Source organism: Drosophila busckii, chromosome 3R, assembly GCF_011750605.1.
Source record: "Drosophila busckii strain San Diego stock center, stock number 13000-0081.31 chromosome 3R, ASM1175060v1, whole genome shotgun sequence".
NCBI classification, from domain to species: domain Eukaryota; kingdom Metazoa; phylum Arthropoda; class Insecta; order Diptera; family Drosophilidae; genus Drosophila; species Drosophila busckii.
Genome location: NC_046607.1, coordinates 13,603,485 through 13,623,323, shown reverse-complemented (window position 1 = coordinate 13,623,323; position 19,839 = coordinate 13,603,485). Strand labels below are relative to the sequence as shown.

General features: G+C 40.5%; 1 protein-coding gene across 1 annotated transcript; it reads right to left on the bottom strand.

The window, feature by feature from the left end:
- Positions 1-5,596: 5,596 nt before the first annotated feature.
- Positions 5,597-6,508, bottom strand: LOC108602537 (succinate dehydrogenase cytochrome b560 subunit, mitochondrial). The gene is made up of 2 exons (XM_017990669.1): positions 6,418-6,508; positions 5,597-6,362 (listed from the first exon to the last, which is right to left on the bottom strand). Exons 1-2 carry the CDS (start codon positions 6,426-6,428, stop codon positions 5,717-5,719), a joined length of 657 nt encoding a protein of 218 aa, XP_017846158.1. The 5' UTR covers positions 6,429-6,508; the 3' UTR covers positions 5,597-5,716.
- Positions 6,509-19,839: the final 13,331 nt, after the last annotated feature.

The following is a 19,839-nucleotide window of genomic DNA, read 5'->3' as shown; positions in this document are numbered from 1 at the left end:
ATATTAATATTAAACATTGTCATGTTGTTTATTAAAAGTATTTCTATTTAATACATATGTAAAAAAATACTTACTTACATTTATAAGCAATTTAATTATAATATATTTGATTGCCAAATTTGCGTGCTCAATGTTTATAAAATATACATTAATTTCCATTAATTAGAATTTTTTATGTTAAGTGATACTTCTTCAAAAAAAATCCTCTAGCTTTCTATTTCAAAGCCATTTAAATGAAATAATTAAATCGATTGTAATTTGGCCACAATTGTCACTAGAGTCAAGCACATTTAATAAAGTTTTTCTATGAAATTAAGACCCACTAATTAAAACTGCTATACAATACTTGAATATAGAATATAGACTCTATGCAAATCGTAGCTCGACTCTGCGCATTGCTCAGCTTTGTTTCTGAATTATTAGCAATTTAATTGTTAAATGATTTGAAGTTTGCCGATTAATGCCAATAGCATTCCATTGGCCATGCACAATTAGAATGAGCATGTTGCATGCTTTGTAGCTTGGCCTGTTACTGCTATAAACCAAATTAATTAAATATTAAAATAGGCAAACGATGTTTGGTGCAGAGACTAGTGGCAATGGTAATTTGAACATTTGGTTCAGTGAGCTGCTTACAGAGGCTGCCCAGGCAAGTGAACAAAGTTGAATATCAATCAATATCAACTTGACCAGACGCAGAGCTGAGCGGTCGGTTCTCTCTCTTGGACAGAGGCATTGTTTGATTTTCATTAAAACCACTCAACCGATTTGCTTATCTTAATTAGAAGATTTTGCAATAATATTTACATTTGTTGCAGCCACTGCGTATGCAGCAGCAGCAGCAGCAGCAGCAGCCTTGCCACACGAACTGTATCATATACTATCCAAACACTTGACGTCTGCACCGAAAATGTTTGTGGCTTGTGCTTTGAGATCGTTGAAAACGCATTGCTGATGTGTCTGTTGTTGATGCAAATTGGGGGCAGGGGCACAGTGGCCACCAGCATGGTGTAGTGTCTCTGGTTTCTGGTCAAGGCTCAGCTGGCTGGCTGGCTGGCTGGCTGGGCAATTGTGCTAAATTTTTTAACTGCAATAATTATACGGCAATTAGCAAAATGTTCAATATTGCAGGCTACGCTCAGCTCAGGCAGCCGTTACAATTTTTGACTGCACTCGGTAAACTTCTAATTGCCATTAGCGCACTTAACTTTTCCAGCCACTGCAGCTGCCACACGACGAGGCACACCGTGCGCTGTGTGTGTGTGTGGGTGGGTGGTTGGGTTACTTTTTGCTAAAATGTGAATGTTGAGAGCTTCCAGTTTTACCATTTTCAGCATTGGCGCGTAATTAGACCGCACCGTTAGCTAGTGCTGCCTGCTTGCTGGTGGAATTGGATTGGCTTGGGCTAGGCTTGGGCTGGGGGTTTGTTGTCTGTAATTTAGTACTAATGGCGCACTTAAAGTACGGGCAATTATTGTTGAACTATACCTATGCAAAAGGTGTGCAATGTGCTTGCTGCACTGTCGGCACTCAAAGCAGCGAGTTCGAGTGGCTTCAATTGTGAACCGCCCCCAATTCCCTTAATGCGCTCGCTCCTATCTCTGGCATTGTTTGTGTAAGCCGCACGTTGACTGAAGAGTTTTTGCGTATTAGCGCTCTGGCTAAGTATGCACTCATAAATAGGATAACTTGGCTCGCGAGCGCTTTGCTAAGAAATCAGCTTGTTGCTCTAAACAATGCAATTGCTTGATAAACTGCAATTATGTGCGCAGTCAAGTGAACTGCTGGCGCTTAAAGTTGATTTAAGCTACACACACACACACTCAAACTAGAAATCAAACCATATTGCTTGTTGTTCTAAATCCCCCAGCTGCCAGTCAAATAAATCTTATAGAGCAAAAGTTTGAAAATGTTTTTTTTCGCTCTCTCTTATTTTTTTTGGTGTGTCGTATATAGCGCGCCGACAATCAGTCCATAACTGCGCTTTTATGTGCCAGTTCACTGGAGACTAATGCCGTCGCTATCAGAAATATGCAAAAATCAACTCGGCTTTAGCAAGTGTGGCAAGTGCCGCAAGTGCTCGCCTGCCAAACAACGGAAAGCAATATGCACTGGCAATTTTTTACACACGCAACCCCACCCCACCCCATTACAGCTGCTGCTGCTGCTGCTGCTTTCTTAAAAAGTATAAAAAGCTAGCGAGAGCGCACAACAAGTTTTGACAAGTTCGTAGTGCGCATTGCTGGGCGTCCGGGTAACAAAGTGATATGTGCGGCATGTCTTGATTTGCATAAGCCCGCCCTGGCTTTGCATATGCCTTCTCTACTACTATTTGTTGTAGCCTCTCGTTTTGCTCTTTTTTATTGTTTTTTTATGACAGCGACAATCGATAGCCCAGACACTGAGCCACACTGCTGGCTTGGCCATCAATCAAAATTTCATATATCCAACTACATGGCCAGCGCTGCTGTTGACCATTGGTCAACATCAAACTTGGCCCAGACACAGCAGCGCTGGCCTGCTAATAAAATTATATTTATAAAATAATATCTATTGTTGGCACATAATAAACTCTGCGCTATTGTAGTAAAATTTAAAAAATGCATCAATTTATTTATAGTTTTGTTGCTTTAATTTCATATTGAATTTTATTAATAACTTGCGCGTTTGAACTTGCACAAAAGTTGTCTGTTCAATAAATTGCTTTTGTTGTTATTGTTGTTGTGCTTATGCTGCTTCGATTTTTTGCGATATATATGCATATATAACATTCCCTGGAGTTGACTGTGGTGTTGTCTGCTATTGTTGCTGGCGTCACCCAAAGCGCTCATAAATCAAAAAAAAAAAAAAAACAAACAAATACAACAAAAAATTGTTGTTGGCTTACAGGCGCACCCACTGTAGCTGTGTTTGTGTGTGTGATGTGTATATAAATCACAAAGCATGTCCTTTGCCAATACAAACACAATTGAGCATGCATATGCAACAGCGACGTCTCAATGTGTGAGCAAGCAAAAAGTATTCAAAGAAATAGCTTTCAAAAAAAATTTGATTAAAAAGTTTGTCGCCAGCGTTGTGTTTCACGTATATATGTGTATGTATGTGTGCAACTGTTTGTGTATTGGTAAATGTCACAGACATACAGCGAGCAGCGCCGACGACGACGAGGACCAATGGCCATTGTGCTTATCGACACGCGGCCATTGGCTTGGGCTTGGGCCAATGCCACTGCCACAGCCACAGCCACTGCCACTGCGGGGCATGTTATAAATCTTTCAAAAAAGTCAAACAGCACAGGCTTGAATTCAATTTTACAAACTGACAACTGAAACAGGGCCACTAGTACTAGGTTACACTGCTGAGAGGCTGAGAGGCATAAATATTTATAATTACCAAAGTAATTTGAGGGCTTGTCAATGCCAAATGGCCAAGTTATACAATTTTGTTACAAAAATGTGCTAATTGGCATACCACAAGCATAAATTTGGAAATAAAATAAAGTGCTGTCCACCAAGCCACAAACTGTCGGCCTCACACCTGGCGTATGCGCAATTAAAAGTTTGTACCCTTTATTACTTTGGCTGGCAAATTGTAATTGTCATTTTAGAGCAAGCTGACACAAATGAGTGCAGGCCAGTAGCAGCATCAGCAGTAGCAACGAAATTAGCATTGTTAGCTCAACGTGCAACGTGCAACAGACATACAAACTCACTTATGCCTTATGCGCTTATTTTTGTTGCAGCAAGTTCAAGGTTGTGCAAATATTGCCATGCAAATGGCACTTTACAAACACCAACGCACAGATATGCATGTGTGTGTGTGTATGTGTGTGTGGTGCTAACAAGCATTTTCCTACTCATATCCTACAAAGGAAATAGGTTTTCCGTTGCATTTTTTAGCAGAAAAACGAACAAACACACACATGCGAACATGTAGTGTTGCTGGTGTGTGTCCTTGCTAAAAGAAATGCAGCTGCGAGTGAGAAAAAAAGTAGTAACCAAAATGCAATTGTTACAGTTGTCAAGGCCTAGCCTGGCGAAATGGGCGACAGCAGCAGCAGCAGCAAAAAATGCGTAACAATGGCGGCAAAGTTAAAAGTCAGCCGCAAAGTATGCAATGCTAAATGCGAAGAAGAGAGAGCGAGAGCGAGAGCGAGAGCGAGAGCGAGAGACTGTGATAGCGAATACGTTTTTGTGGCTTGCCGTGTGGCAGGCTAAAGCTTAGCCTAGAAACTTGCTTGTGGATAAACTTTTAAGTCCGCCCACAAACAAAAGCGAAATGAGTAAAAGTTGCGCGCATAGCGACTGCATAACTGATTAAGCTAAATGTTAATTAAGCGCAATATAGTTAAAGCGTAAAGCAAGATTTATTTTAATGAGCGCAAACCAATTTTAAAATAACCAATTGCAGTACGTATAAATAGTCAAATAAACAAACGCTTCTATCAATTGCTGTGCGTGTGTGTGTGTGTGAACGTTGTAATTGAAATCGCAGTGGGACGTAAAATGAAACGTAAAATCATTGGAATCAATCCGAATGAAAATTAAATTAAATGCCTGCTCATACATTTATTCATATACTATACACTAGCAAGGACAGACAGTGCATGCGTATGTGTGTGTGTGTGTGCGCAGTCTCATTCGCAGTGCCATTTACACACTCACTCACATAAGCTCAATCTTAATTAAACGCAGACACGCATATTGAGCTTCTTGAAAGGAAAACGCAAACGTTTGACTGTAATTTCCACTCTTGGTTTCTGTTTATACATACGCATACATATATTTATGTATATATGCTAGCTATAGCTTCTTCTGCTGCTTTAAGTTGCCTTAAACTGTGTGCATCTTTATTAATTTTCTATGCTTTGTGTTAACTTTTAAATGCAAACACGTGTGTGCTTTAAAATGAGAACCGACGTATTGCCAACTATGTCATTAGTGTTTTATTTTATAATTTATATATTGATGAGGTCGCGCAAATGAATGATTTATGCTGTGTTTGCGCTTTGATTGATTGATGTATGCAATTGGCTTTGATGTGCTGTCGCCATAGCCTAACGATGGCTGCAAAATACCAAAGGCAAGCAAAAAAAAAAACTGTCAAGTGATTTCTGTTATGCTGTCTAGAGCGTAAAATTAAGTAAATCTTTCATATGAGCATTGAAGAGATGTCAAATTACACAAAGCTGTCACAACAAATTACAAGCGAGCACACACACACACACACACACAAGTCTCAAAAGTTGTTTAAATAAAAAAACCACAGACGCGCAACTGAAATGAATTTTATTAAATTGAAATGATGCCAAAGCAGAGGACAGAGAGTCGAGAGCTAGCGCTCACACTTATTAAGACAAAATTGTGCGCACAGAACCGCAAATCAAATTTTCGTTTTCTAAAATGTCAACGTGTGTGTGGGTGTGTGTGTGTGTGAAATGCTTTTAACGCTGCTGCGCTCTCACTCAAATTAACCGCTATGAGGCATAAGCAAATCTAATAACGTACTAAGCGACTATCAAATCAAACAAGCTGCAGCCAATCGTTGCATAAATTTTCAGCCACAACTACGACTAGAAAATTACATTAGCACACAATTACATTTGCCGGACACCTGGCGTATGTGTAATGTGAAAAACTGCACACAATTTTAATATTGTTATTGTTAAAAGCAGCAGTATATACAGTCACTATAAATTTATCTGCATACAATTTAATTATTTCTTCTTCGCCGGCTCAGGCTCCGGCTCCTTCAACTTAGCCGCCTCATCTGAGCCAAAGTCTAGTGTAGCAATCGCTGCGGCCAACACAAAAGTCAGCACAATGGCCAAATAGCCAGTTGCATAGATCTGTGGCTTGCTTAAAAACACATTGAAATACCAAATCAAATGACGCGTGCCACCCACTAAATGATAGGCCAGCGGCAGCGCCAGCAGCACTTTGCCCACATTTAGCAGCTTGGCAGCAAGTTCGCATTGCTCCATTTCTTTGGCCACTGCGTTAAGCGAGCAATCGCACAGCAGGCCGCTTAGGCCTATAATCCAAACTCCCACGCACAAAATGCAGCCACTTATGCGTATGAGAATGGATAGCGCTGATGTTAGCTGCTTCTTGTAGATCTTCAGATGTGGCGCCAGCTCGCGTCCCAGTCGCATATTCTTCTGATCGTAGCTCAGCTTGGGCTTTGCAAACGCAGGCATAAGTTTGATGGCAATCTTAGTTTTCGGTCCGCACTGCGCTGCAAAACTGCGGCTTAGCATAGTTGTGTGCTCAGCTGCCTTCGAGCACTGCACAAATTTATCATAAAGACATTTGCCCAAAAATTTGCAACTGAACAGCTGACGCTTGCAAGTGTTGGCATGCCTGCAATTAGTTTAAACTGTTTAGTTAATCAAGGCACAAAATGGGCACTACTTACACGCGAAACATTTTTCTATATCCTACTTATAAAAATATGAACATTTAACATTTAGTGCACGTGAATATATTTGTCTAAGCTGCCAGGGCCAATGTGATTCATGTCAAACGCTTACAAATTGCTAGTTGCTCTGTTTTATATAAAAGTGCGTTGCGTTGCGCACTGCAAGCGCATTATAAAATATTTAAAACGTAAAAATTCAGCATACGCAATGTTGACTTTTGGCAGCGTCAGTGTCAGTTTTAGATTTTTTTTATACTCAAATCATATGCAAAATATGCGCTTATATATTCTTTGTTTTTATTTTATTAGCGTTTGTTTGCATACACTGAGATTTTTATAAAAAAATGTGGCATAGACTAAGTAGCGGACAAAGTATAGGCTTGACTATATATTAAACAGTTGTATATAGTGAGTATATTGAGTTGTTTGTCTGTCTGAACGTTCATCTGAACTTTGAAATTATTAAAGCTAAAGCATTTATTTCTTTCTTTCTACAGAAATTCATAAATGAATTTCATTATCGAACGCTGTCATGCGTTTATTTGCTGCAGTTCCTTATTGAAAGTGTATCTAAAGTTCAACTGCGCTCATTTTGTTCTTTTTTTGTTTTACTGTGAAGCTCTGAAAACGTTTATGACACATTCATTCAGGCGCCAGCAGGCTTCAGGCGAGAATGTAACAAATTGAAGAACATGCTGTGAAACCAACACTATGTAGAGTAAAGTAAATATGATGGCTGATATTATTATGTACACGCATGTATGTGTGTGTGTGTGTGTGTGTGTTCGTATGTGTGTGCGTTGCTGCAAAACTGACAAAAAGGTTGCGCACAAAATTTAAGCATACATAAATATATGAAAAGTTAATTTGAAAAAATCTCTTTTCACAGCACACTGTGGGTGGTGGTGGCTGCAACCCCAGCCCAGCACCACCCCACCAGCAACTGCGCTGCCATAGTCTTGTAGCTGCTGCTGCCAAGTCGCAGTCAGTCACTTGCACGATGCTGCTGCTGTCGAGCTGCAGCTACAGAGCGTCCACACAGTAAACGATGAAAAATGTGAAAAAAGCTGTAAGCGAGCAAGCGAGACAGAAAGCGTGCAAGAGCGAGAGGGCGCTTGTATATACGTATATAAATAATGGTAACATTTTAAATCAGTCAAGTGACTGCAGGAAACGCCAAAAACGAAACGCTCAAACTGGTGCCAACGCAGCGACGTTCCTGAGACCCCTGGCTGACAACTTTACCCGCTCGCTCTCGCTCTTGTTGCTGACATTGATGTTCCACTGTGATTATGTGTGTGTGTGTGTGTGTTACCGTCGCCGCAAAATTTCATTTCTCATACATTTCTCTGCCAAAAGGGCTGCCTTGTCTTTCATGCCACATTTACAACGCGCGCTTACGCCGCGCCCCCCCCCCCAACCCGCTGCCATCATTGTTGCGACTTCGTTGCGTTGCGTTTCGCTCTTTATTTTTTTTTCATATTTTGGCTTGTCCAAACGCTGTTTCATATTTTCTAAATTTATGAAATTTTAACCCATTTTGCGCTGCTGCTGTCGTAGCAGTTATTAAATCTTTGCCTTGGCTTTTAATTGGTTTTTTAAATTTTTAATTAAAAGCCAGTAGCAAACTATAGCTCCTACTGATGACTGAACGCCAAATCACTTTTATATAAATTTGTGTGATTTGCTTTTGCTTAATGTAGCATTTTTTCAATTAAGCGCAGCTCATTTGTGGCCAAATAATCAAATTGAATTGTTTTTTTTCTAGCAAAGATTTAATGGCAAATTGCAAAGTTTAGTGCGCATATCAAACGCGTAATTAAGGTCAAGTCACATTGGCATCATATTTAATTACATAAATGAAATTATCAAACTCACACACACACACACACACAGATACGAGTAAAAGTGCTAAACGTAGCCACAGCTCATTGATTCAGCAGGTAGTTAGTATTCACTGTTGTGGGGTAGATCCATTAACTTTATTAAGATGCTTTAATTAGTTTATGTAGAATTGTTCCAGCAGCAGCGAGAAAAGAAAAACGTGCCTACTTTTCATTAATTACGCAGCTGTCAGGACAACCAGCAAGCACTTTAGGATGCTTTTTACCTTTTCTGATGGCCTCGAGCCATCAAGTAATTTACAAACACTCACTGTAACAATAAAGCGCTGCTCAGCAGCGGGCACAAATGACAATGGCTACGTCGCTATGTGTGTGTGTGTGTGTGTCTGTGTGGGTGTGGGCTGGCTATAGTCCAATCAAGAGTCGAGCGTTTTGATTGAACACTCGCATCTTAAGTTTTGACGTTAATCTTTGATTACAGAGCGGGAGGGCGGGATGGGGCGCTTTGGCAGCTGCGTCAGTTTCGCTGACACTTCATTATGCGATTTTAATATGAATATAGTACGCACTATAACAATGCCTGCCGCCCTGCGATAAAATCTCATTTTGCTGCGAATCGTTTGATCTTAATTAGTGTACTTGAATGTTCTTCGCTCTTTCTATCGAGTGTCGGCTTTGCATCAGCGCCAGCGACAGCGTCAGCGTCAGCATCAGCGAAAATAACAAAATGTCGCAAATCACTGTGGGACGCTCGCTGGGTGGTGCCTTGGGGGGTTTGTTCTACGCTTGATTGGCAGTTTTGGCGCTTGACTTTTGGCCTGCGCTGCTGTCCCCTGTTATTGTTGTTGCTGCTGCTGCTCTTTGTCTAAGCGGATTTAATTCGCATATTAATTGAAGTTTACACAGCAACAAAAGTAGGCAGCCTGGGCATTAATTAAATAGAGTTGGCCTTTTTTGGTAATACACTGCATAAAATTCTCAGCAGTGTTGCCATAAGAATGTCACAGAAGGGGGCCGCCCCCATCTCCTGCTAAACTCAAGTGTGGGTAAATATTTTTCAATTAAAATTGCTCGACGGGCTATTTGCTCGGCACTTTGTGTGGCTTGCATAAAAAATTTGCTTCACACTCTTCAGTCTTCACTCTTAGCGCTCGTCCATTGCCAAGTAAGCATGATGGGCATTTATGGAGACATTTCCAGTGATTTGGCTAAAAGCAAATCAAGCTAATTGTGGCTTAGGCAGTTTAATTAGCATTTACCTAAAGTTGAACGCAGGTGCACTGAACTGGAATTCAATTGACTGATTATAACAGCTGAGATTAGAAAAATGTAAGCCAAGTCATTAACATTTTTTAACAACTATGCAACCAACTTTCTATATATTTTTTGCTACTGCAACTCGCTTTAATTAGCTGCCTGAGCGCACAGCATATGTGAAGCTCAACTCAGCTGCGTAAAGTTGCAGCATAATTACCCAAAAAGTTTAGTTAAATTATTATTATGACTTTAATCTGTAGTTTTAGCTCTGGCTGGGCTGGGCTCGCAAACTATTCATTCAACTTTCGTAGCATAAGCTCAATCCAAAGCAATGCACACAAAGTTGAACAACAGCAAACTGTCGATAATTAGCTACAAACTTCTGGGCTAAGCCATTAACACGCATTGCCAGGACTCGAGTCCTGGCCTGGCCTGGCATAGAGTTACCATTTACCTTTTGGGCTGAACGCTTGGCCCCTGCTGATGCATTAGCCCCAATGCCCATGCAATAAAGCACTGTCTTGGCTTCGACGAAACTTTTCAAACGCTTGAACTTGATGGCCAGCAACAATTTGAGCAATTGGCACAACAATAACCCGCACACTTGACTGTGCCGCTGAGTGCTTAATAATTAAAAGTGAAATAGCGTAGACCAGAGGCGTAGCCAGTTAAATTTGCAACACATTCAAATAAATAGAAAGCTAAACACAATGAATGCAAATAGAGCAAAGAGTTGCAGCTTTAATTAAAATCTGTTGGGTGTGCTGGCGGCTTTAAAAATATGAAAAACACAATTTTTATATTAAATTATATGAATATGTTATAAATGCAAATAATAAAATAGCTGCACATATTGAGCATGAAGTATTTTTAAACATGCTGTGAACTAGTAGCTAATTATCAAAAAATAATGGCAATATATTTAGTTACAGTTAATCAATATAGAGCATTTAAATCAGGCTAGCAAATTAGGAGGCTTAAATTATGGAAAATGCAACTTTCGTTGCTTGTGCTTCAAATAATTTGAATACAAATTTCAATGTAACTTAATTTTTAGGCAACGGCTTAGTCTAAAGTGATATGAAACTTAATAAAAAATTGCCTTGATTGTTTACAATATTTCGCATAACTTGGCTAATTATGATTTGCACTCAATTAAATTTTAGCTCTAAGTAGTTTAGACAAAGACTGCATAAGTTGCAGCTCTAAATACTTCTTAATTTATTTATTATTATTTATTGTAGCTTAGAATAAATTCTATATTAAAATTATGTAGCTAGAGCAACTGTGGCCTGCAGGCTGAATACTTCTTAATAAATTGTTTAATATATTAAAATATGTAAACATTAATGTAAATAGTTCTCTGCTATAAACTCTAAGACTCTGAGCTGCATCCCCCCCTCTCACATTTACCTAGCTACGTGCATGACCCGCAGCACAAAGGCCTTGAACTCGTTCCACTGCTTTTGCGACTAGCATTGGTGCTGGGTGGGGTGGTTAACTCGCCAGTCATTGCGTGTGGCGGCCACAAGTTGCAGCCACAATTGTTGCACGCACACTACAAGTGAAGTGGAAAAATGAAAAGCGGTTAGAGGCGTGTGCGCTGTGCAAATGTGTTTCATATTTTTGCTGGACAAGTTTTTGCATGGCCTCTAATTACCTTTTTGGTTGTGTGACTTGCCACTTGGCGTGCCAGACCAACTTTCTGACCTGATAATTTCTTAATACTGAACTGAAGTTGCCATATGGCAACTTTTGTGAACTTGAGTGCTGCGACTGCAAATCGAAATGCAGATAGTGAAAAACTCTGCCTTTGAATAAGAGTGCGGCATTTATTGAATTTCAGCGCATGCTTTAATTTATTTTGCAGTAAACAATTGCAATGGCTGTAGCTGCTGCTGCTGTTGCTGCTGCTGCTGCTGTTATTGAATTGAGGCCACTTTTTCAATTGAAAGCCCCTGCACATGTCACTTGGATTGCTGCAGACATAAATCAATAGCACTCGAAGCGCAACCACAGTATGTCAGCCTTAAAAATGAGCCGCTGTAGCAGCAGCAGCAGCAGCAGCGGCAGCTGTTTCCGTTGCCCGTTAAGGCTAGTGTCCGTTTTGTCAGCAGGGTGTATCCGGGTGCAGGCAGCAGCTATATAAGTAATTGTATTAAGGCCAGAAAAATGGCAGGTTGTTAAACTTCAGTCAGCCCTGCGCTGTGTCTCTCTCGCTCTCTCGCGCTTACGCCAGCTGCAGCGCTGTCGTATCTAATTGAATTTCTTTAGCAGCAGTGCTGCGCTCATTTATTAATCCGATTGCCATCGGTAGCAGCAGCAGCAGCAGTTGCTTTACTGCATTACCTGCTGAACTAATGACGTTCATTAGCTGCATTTGGATTAGCATCAGCAGCAAAACTTAAAAACCAAACATAGCAAAGCAAAAACGCCCCAAATAAAAGGCATTTAAGTGCGGCTTTAGTAAATGCAAGTTTCATATGCTTAAACGCATAGATTTTGGCCAGCTTTGTTGTTGTCTCTGGTCTCAATTGTGAGCCCATTGTTGGCTTCACTCTTTAAATTGGGTCAAACAATTTGGCATGCACATTGTTGTTGTAGTTGTTGTTGTTGTTTTTTGTTGGGCCGCCTGCCTTTTAATTAGCATGTTTATTTGACTTTGTACGAGAGCGAGAGCAAGCAAAAAAGTTTTTTTTCTTTTGGGCAACTACAGGGCGTATGTGTAATTTTTGTACAGCGGCTTGTGCGTTGAGTGTTGATTAAACAAATTGCAAATAAGTTTGGGTTTTGTTGTGCTTATTGTTGTTGCTGCTGCTGCTGCTGCTGTGTATATGCGTGTGTGTGTGAGTTACATAAACAAAGCAAGCTTTGGGTAAGACATGCACTTGAATAAACTCTTATAAAACTAAATAAATAAGCGCAAGCAAATGCAAGCTGCTGTTAAATGCGCAAATAAAAAGCTACGAATGACAGTTACATATGCGCGTGTGTGTGTGTGTGAGCACTGCAAATGACAGTGAGTTATTTAAGAAATGCAATTTCAATTAAATATGCAAAATACTCGAAAGTCTAATTCACAGGCAAGCTAAGGCTGCTGCTGCTGTTGCTGCTGTGCCCTTCGGGTTGCCAAGGCAGCAACAATTGCGCAGATACTTAAATATTTATATGAAGAGCAGCAACTACAGCAGTTGCAACAGCAGCAACAGCAACAGCAACTAAAGTTTGTAATCAACAATTTGCATATTTGCTTTGGCAGTGGCTGCAAAATAAAAAACAAAAAGCTGCTCTTGCGCCTTCACCTTGCGCACAACGCACAGTTTAAATTGTAATTGTTGTTGCTACTATTGTTGGAGTGTAGCGTGCTTAGTTTGCCTTGTTGTTTGCCAGTTGTATTTTGTTAAATTTTATTTTTAAACAGTTGTTCGCTGCTTGTTTGGCAGGCACAAAAACTTACTTCATTTACGTTTATATGATTTTACGCTCTAATAAGTTGCAACGCACAGCAAAAAAAAAAAAAAAACGAAAAGAAAATAAAACATAAATTAAAACTGTTTACCGCAAGTCATGTGGCAAATGTTAACTGGTGCATCATTTTTGCTACACAGACAACGAACTTGCAGCTGAGGCGGCCATTGGGGCAACAACTGTCAGCTAATCAAGCCTAAGCACTCAATGCTGCTGCTGCTGCTGCTGCCCAATTCCATGCCATTTATTCAGCAGCTATTTAGCGTCTGTTGACTGGATAATTATTGTGCGCAACGTGCGAGATTTATGTGCGCTCAGCGCCACGTTTGGCCAACCAAAACAGCACCATAGGCTAGTTCAGTCCCAGGCCTGTGCTGGATTAAGGTGCAAAGACGAGCTATTACAGCAAGCGGCATGTTCGTCTCTACGTCTGTGTGTGTGTGTGTGTGTGTCTGTGTGTTGCATGTACTGCAAATAAATTGACTGCCTGTGTAGTAGGCACAGAGTTGAGCAAACAAAGCGACCCAGTCCCTAACCCAGTTGCGTTTGCCACTAAACAAGCAAGCCTGGCTGCTGCTGAAGGTGCAAATGTGGCAGGGCATGTGGCAGGGCTGTCTGTCTGTCGCTGTCTCTGTGTGTGTCGCTTCGATATTCAATATTGCAGGCACAACAGCCTCAGTACGCTCCATACGCGTGCGTGCCTTGAAATTAAATGTTGTTATAAGTAGGCATTTATATACAACGCCAAGCCATAACACAGCCATATATACTATGTGTAGGTATTTGTGCGTGGGTATGCGTGTGTCACATATTCATTTACGCCGTCGACAGTCAGCAAGTCTCGCTCTCTGCCTCACTCTGTTTGCTTGGGAGTTTGTATTGTGCCACACAAAGCAAATATTGAAAAAGAAATAAACTCAAGCTAAATATAATACAAGTGTAATGAAAAAGATGAGCTAGATGTTGTGGCAGCTCAAACAGAAGAAGCAGCAGCAGCAGCCAAGACTTGCATGTGAAAACATAAAATGAAATAAAAAGTTTAATTAATATTTTTATTGAAAATAAATGCAAGCTACCTGTTTTTCATTATCTATTATTCTTTTCAACAAGTTATATATAATTTTATATACAAACTACATATTTTTCGTTATCTATTATTCTTTGCATCAAGCTATATATATTATATACAAACTATCTATTTATTATTATCTATTATTCTTTTCATCATCATCATCTTCATCATCATTTGATTTAAAATTTTTATTGATAATAAATGCATTTTAGCCTAACTTAAACTAATTTTTATATACAAACTACCTATTTTTCATTCATCATCATTTGATTAATATTTTTATTGGAAATAAATGCATTTAGGTCAAACTTAAAATACATTTTGTTTTTCAAATAGAAGCTTCTATTTATTATTCTTTTCATCAGTTTGTAAACAAAACACAATTATTTCTGTAGCTGTCTATGTCTTTTTATCCCAGAGATCGTGTTGCTCATACAGATAGCCCAGATAGACGGACGAAAGGTCCTTCCTTGTTTCTGTAACTGCGTCTGCAGTTGATTTTTGTTGCTGAAATCTTCTTGCTCATGTTAGTTGAAGCGACAAGCTTCAGTCAATTTGCTGTTTCGTCTGGCTGAATAACAATTTATATACCTATTGGGGTTAGAGATTTTTTCATATCCAAAGTTAAGTCAATTGTAAGTTTTTATAAGGAATTGTATTTTAATTTAATTCTATGCGAGCTTCATTTGTTACGAGAATTTGCTCAAAAGTGAGATACAACTCTAAAACTAATTTAGCTATATTTCTATATTCTATATGTTTGCATGCTTAGTTTTATTTATTTTCAAGCTCTCCTTCTATGCTAAACTCCACTTAGTATAGAATGATCTGTTATATGCTTGTGCTTAAAAAATTGAACTAAATCAGTAATGTCATTGTATTTGTAAGATATTGAGCTGCGCTAAGAAGCTGCTTGTGGGCTCCCTTAGCAATTTTCTATATAAATGTATGTGTGTGTGTGTGTGTGTAGCAACAATCAATTGAAATTACAAACAGTCAGCAGGCAGGCAGCATAATTACAAATTGAACTCTAAGCGTTTACAATCGATAGCAAAGCAAATGATTGTGATTACAGAGGCGTAACCTCAAACGCACACACACAAGCACAGAGATAAAGCTGCTGTACATGTGTGTGTGTGTGTGTGTGTGTGTTAGAGAGAAATACGTAAAGCTAAAGCAATGCAATTTCCGCACTATGTTGCTCAACGTTGCCTGCCAATAAGTTTGTCTATATTAATGCGTGTGTATGTGTGTCGCTCTCTGTGCTTGTGTGTGTGTGTTTTGTCTATAAATTGTGCTGTGCGCGTGCATTGCAACAGTAATGAGCTTTAATCATAATTGATTTACTATGTCAGCTTGGCTTTGGTTCTCGCTCCTGCCCCCAAAGCCTGCGCCCATATCACAGCATAACAAAAACCGATTTATGCGCTGCAATAAACTTTAGCAGACAAATTATGCTGTCGCGCAGCCTTGACTGCTGAGTTCATTTTTCAAAAAACCCCAAAAGCTAAAAAAAAAAAGCCTCAATTGTGACGCTTTGCAGCTCAACACGCGCTTATTGACTTATAGCCTGGGACTGGAACTGGGGCGCCGACAAAAGTTTGCGCTCTTTTCTTTTTTGTGGAGTAGGCCATGGGTAATGCGAGAATATGCAAATCCATATTTTCAACAAGCGAAAAAGTTTTTAACAATTGCAAGCCGCTGCCTGACTTGTCATCAGGCGTTGTCTGCATTTAACAACAGTTTTAAATCAATTGCATTATTAATGCAGCAACTTGGCCCCGAAACTTTTCGAGCTGACAACGTATTTTAAAGCGTTAGATTTTTGATGATGCTACAGCATAGAGAGCAGATAAGCAAGTCATTCATTAGCAGTGGACTGTAGCACAGCCAGAGCTTAGTTAGTGAGATATGCAAATTGTGTATTTGCAGTTGCTGCCTGCTGCACTTTAGTTGCCTTCAAGGCTCACTCGCATCACAATCTTTGCTGCTGCTGCTGCTGCGCTTAAGTCATGGCTTGGCACTGTGTTTGTTTAATAAATTTTGCGCTCGGGCCAAGACAATTTCAAATTCTTCCAGCAATTGGCAAACAGCAGCAGCAGCAGCAGCAGCAGCAGCCATGGCCCAGCTCTGCTTGCTTTAGTAGGTTGCAGTAATAGTAACAACAGCTTACTAGCAAACGGGGCACGGGTTGAAAGACAAAGGAAACCAATTAACAGACGCCATTGTTTCACTTGGTAATTCAACTAAATTGCATGGCGCTGCCATTGCCATTGCCATTGCAGTTGTAAGCAAATTTGCAGCAGCAGCAGCAGCTCTCCCCAGAGTTCAAGAGTTGAGCTGCTTTATTGCCGCAAAATGTGTGGCAAGCTATCTAGCTACGTGGTCCAAGGCATTGTTGTGGTTGCAGTCACTTCTTTTGCAACTTTAAGTGTTGTCAGCTCTGCTGTTGCTGCTGACGATACAAAATACCAGCGAAAATTTCAAAGCTTAAAGTAATGCCAGCCCCAGAGCTATGTCCAGTACCCAGAGCTACATTGTGCACTCATTTCTTTGTAATTTCTTCAAACACTCTCTGCAGTTAGCCAAGGTGCTAATCAGCAGCTGTGTCTAGCTCAAATTTGCTGCTGCTGCTGCTGCTGCGGCTGTCGGCCAAAGGTGCCACACACAGCATGTGGCAACAATTCAAATGGTAAACTTTGAGTGCTTTTGCTTTTGCACAACTTTGGCAGCAACTGGCAACTGGCAATGAGCAACTTTTCATTAGCATTTGCTGTAACAAATGCCACACTAAGCTACGCCACATGACCAGTGAGCTGCTGCTCTGTCACTGCTCTCGGCGGCTGGGCAAACATTTTCATTGGTTTGCATTTGGTTTCGGGGCGCTGAGCTTGAGCTGAGGCGTGTCGAAAATGCATTTGGTGCGCTTTTAATGGCGACGACGATGGCGACGTTGGCTGATTTGATTATCTGTGTGCGTATACTTGATTTTCTGCAGGTCTGCGCCTGTTTGCCGTTGGATAAACGATGCAATGCCAACGAAATGAAACTTTTTACATTTAACTGCACACATGCAGCTGCAGCAGCTACAGCAGGAAGGAAGCAAAGGCTGCCCGATAATGAAATGTTTAAACAAACGCGCTGAGTAAACCGACTAGTGTATACACTAAGCAAAAGGGCAAGTTATAGTTTATTAATTCGAGCTTAAAGCAGCTGCAAAAAGCACTGCAACTTGCGCTGCTGCAGCGTGTGGCAAGCGTAACAGCTGCTGCTTGAGTCTCGACTCTGTTTTCGTTTCGTTTTCGTGGTCCGTTGCGTGCTAAATCCATGAGCGTGCGCTGGCCGCAAAAAGTTGCAGGACGATGAGGACGAGCTGCGTCAACCTTTAGTAGCCTTTTGATGACTTTTCGCTCAACGACAATGAGCGAGAGAGTGAGCGCACATTGCTGCTGCTGCTGCTGCTGCTATAACCGCAATTTTGTTGTTGTGGCTGTAACACGCCCCATTGTTCTTGTTGGTGTCGTTGATGGCGTTCAAATGAAAACTTTTCCAATTATTGCGGTGAGCCAAGAGTAAAGTGACCAAAAGAACGCAAAAAGTACGAGCGAGCGAGAGAAAGCGAAAAAAAAAGAATCGAATCACTGGCAGACAAACAAGTAAATGAGCATCAAATCGAACTCGTGCGGCGCATAATGAGCGTTTCGAGTTGCTGCTGCTGCGGACTCTGGAGTTGGAGCACACAGTTGGAGATATATTGAGGACAACGCCCAGGTCATTAATCTAATTTGTGGGCGCGCAGCTGGCCGCCATTTTAAAATGCTCCCACCCTTCAGATATATATATAGCATGACTGCAAGGTATAAGTACATCGATCAAAACATTTTGCCAATGCCTGTTAATGATGATGATGCTAAACGGGCTAGCGGCAAAATGGAAAAACAATACAACAACAACAGTAACAATGAAAATGACACGTTAAGCTGCCGCACGCAGCATGACATTGCAACATTTACGCCAAACACTAAACACCAAATGGCAAATGCCAAATGGCTAACGCGCCGCGTCGCCTAAACAATGCCACACCGCTAATGCTAGCCGGAAGTGACGCCATATTGTTTTTAGTGCTTTTGTCATTTAGTGTCATCCCAGTCGACACCGATCCGCGTTAACAACAAATCGAAGCTCATTTGGGGCCAACGCACAGTTCATTTGTTGTCATGCAGGCTTTGATTGAATCCTTTGCCACTTTATGCAATTTTTCGCATCACAGCATCAACGTAAATTGATTAATAATTTTTTGCTTTGCCAACGCGTTTGCATTTGCGTTGGCGTTTATATAAAAGTTTAATTAAACTTGAAGCCTTTGTTGTTGATTCACCTCTTTCTAGCGCGCGCTCGCTCGCTGCTCTCTTCGCTCTCACTTTTAGACGATGTGTCGATTAATTACACGACTCGGCTCTTTTGCAAACTTTAATTAGTTTCGTTTTTAATTGACAGCTGAAAAAGTTCAGCTAGCTGGCATTTGACATATGGTCTATATATATATATATATATATTTGTGAGTGTATTTTGCTTAATTTTTTGATGATGTTGCTAAAAATTAGCTCGGTATGTTTATAATTAAAATTGAAGCAAAAGTTCGAGCGAAAAATTCTTTAGCAAAGTATTTGAAAATAAATTTACGTTGCCAAGTTAAACTTGCTATGCTTACGCATTTAATATGTGGCTGGCGCTCTCTATATCCTTTTTGGTTGCAAGGCAAACAAAGCGTTGTCCAGTTAAAAAGTCAATGAAATACGCATTATTTGCACTCTGTCTTCATTTTGGGGCAACACACAAGCAAGCTGAAGCTACGTCCATTCATATTGAAGAGTCTAGTGGTCGGACTAACGGTAACTGCTGTCAGTTGTAACTGTTTCTTGTTGCGTAAGTCAACAGTCGCAATGTTGTGTTAATGTTGGCCATATGTTTTCTCAGTGCTCCTCAGCAGCTCTATCTTTGCCCATAGAGTGTTCTCTATTCATTTATGTGCCGCATGTGTGTGTGTACGCTCGTGTGTGTGTGTGTGTAAATGTGCTGTCATTTGTTGACCAAATAAGTACATGGCAAGCAATTTGTATTTGTTTTACTTTTGGAAGCAGCAGCAACTAGCGACAGTGGCCAGCGCCTGTGGACACACGCAGCTGGAAGAGCAGCAAAGCAAAGGACTCAACTAATTTCATATTAAAACATCGTTTTGCATGCAGGAACAGCAGCCAATGCCAATCAGGCAGCAGCAGCAGCAGCAGCAGCTACTGCCAAAAAGTTCAACCAGTCCAGCACGTTGGCACTTTGAAGCGGCTCTAATGAATTTGATGCTTCAAAATTCTTTGGCCTTGGCTTCAGGGTAGCTTTTGTCAAATGTCTGTCTTGCTCACACACTCTCTCTCTCTCTCACTCTTTCTGTGTGTGTGTGTGTGTGCGTTTTTGCAAGCTCCATAATTGTCATGCTCATTCTGCACAGCTGTCAGCCTTAGGCTAGGGTCAGTGTATCTGTCTGTGTGTGCGTGTGTTGCAATTAACATTTATGGCATTTTTTTGGGTTTTCAGTAACGCTCGAGTGCTTAAAGCAAATCAAAGTCACAACCATAATCCAATGAGCTGGCATTTCAATTCAATAATAAATCGCATATATGCGTATATATATTTTGTATGGGCATACATAAATAGACAGTAAAAGTGAATTACAAATGTAAGCGGCTGCTGCTCAGCGAGCCGCAGCAAAGCAAAAAACTGAGC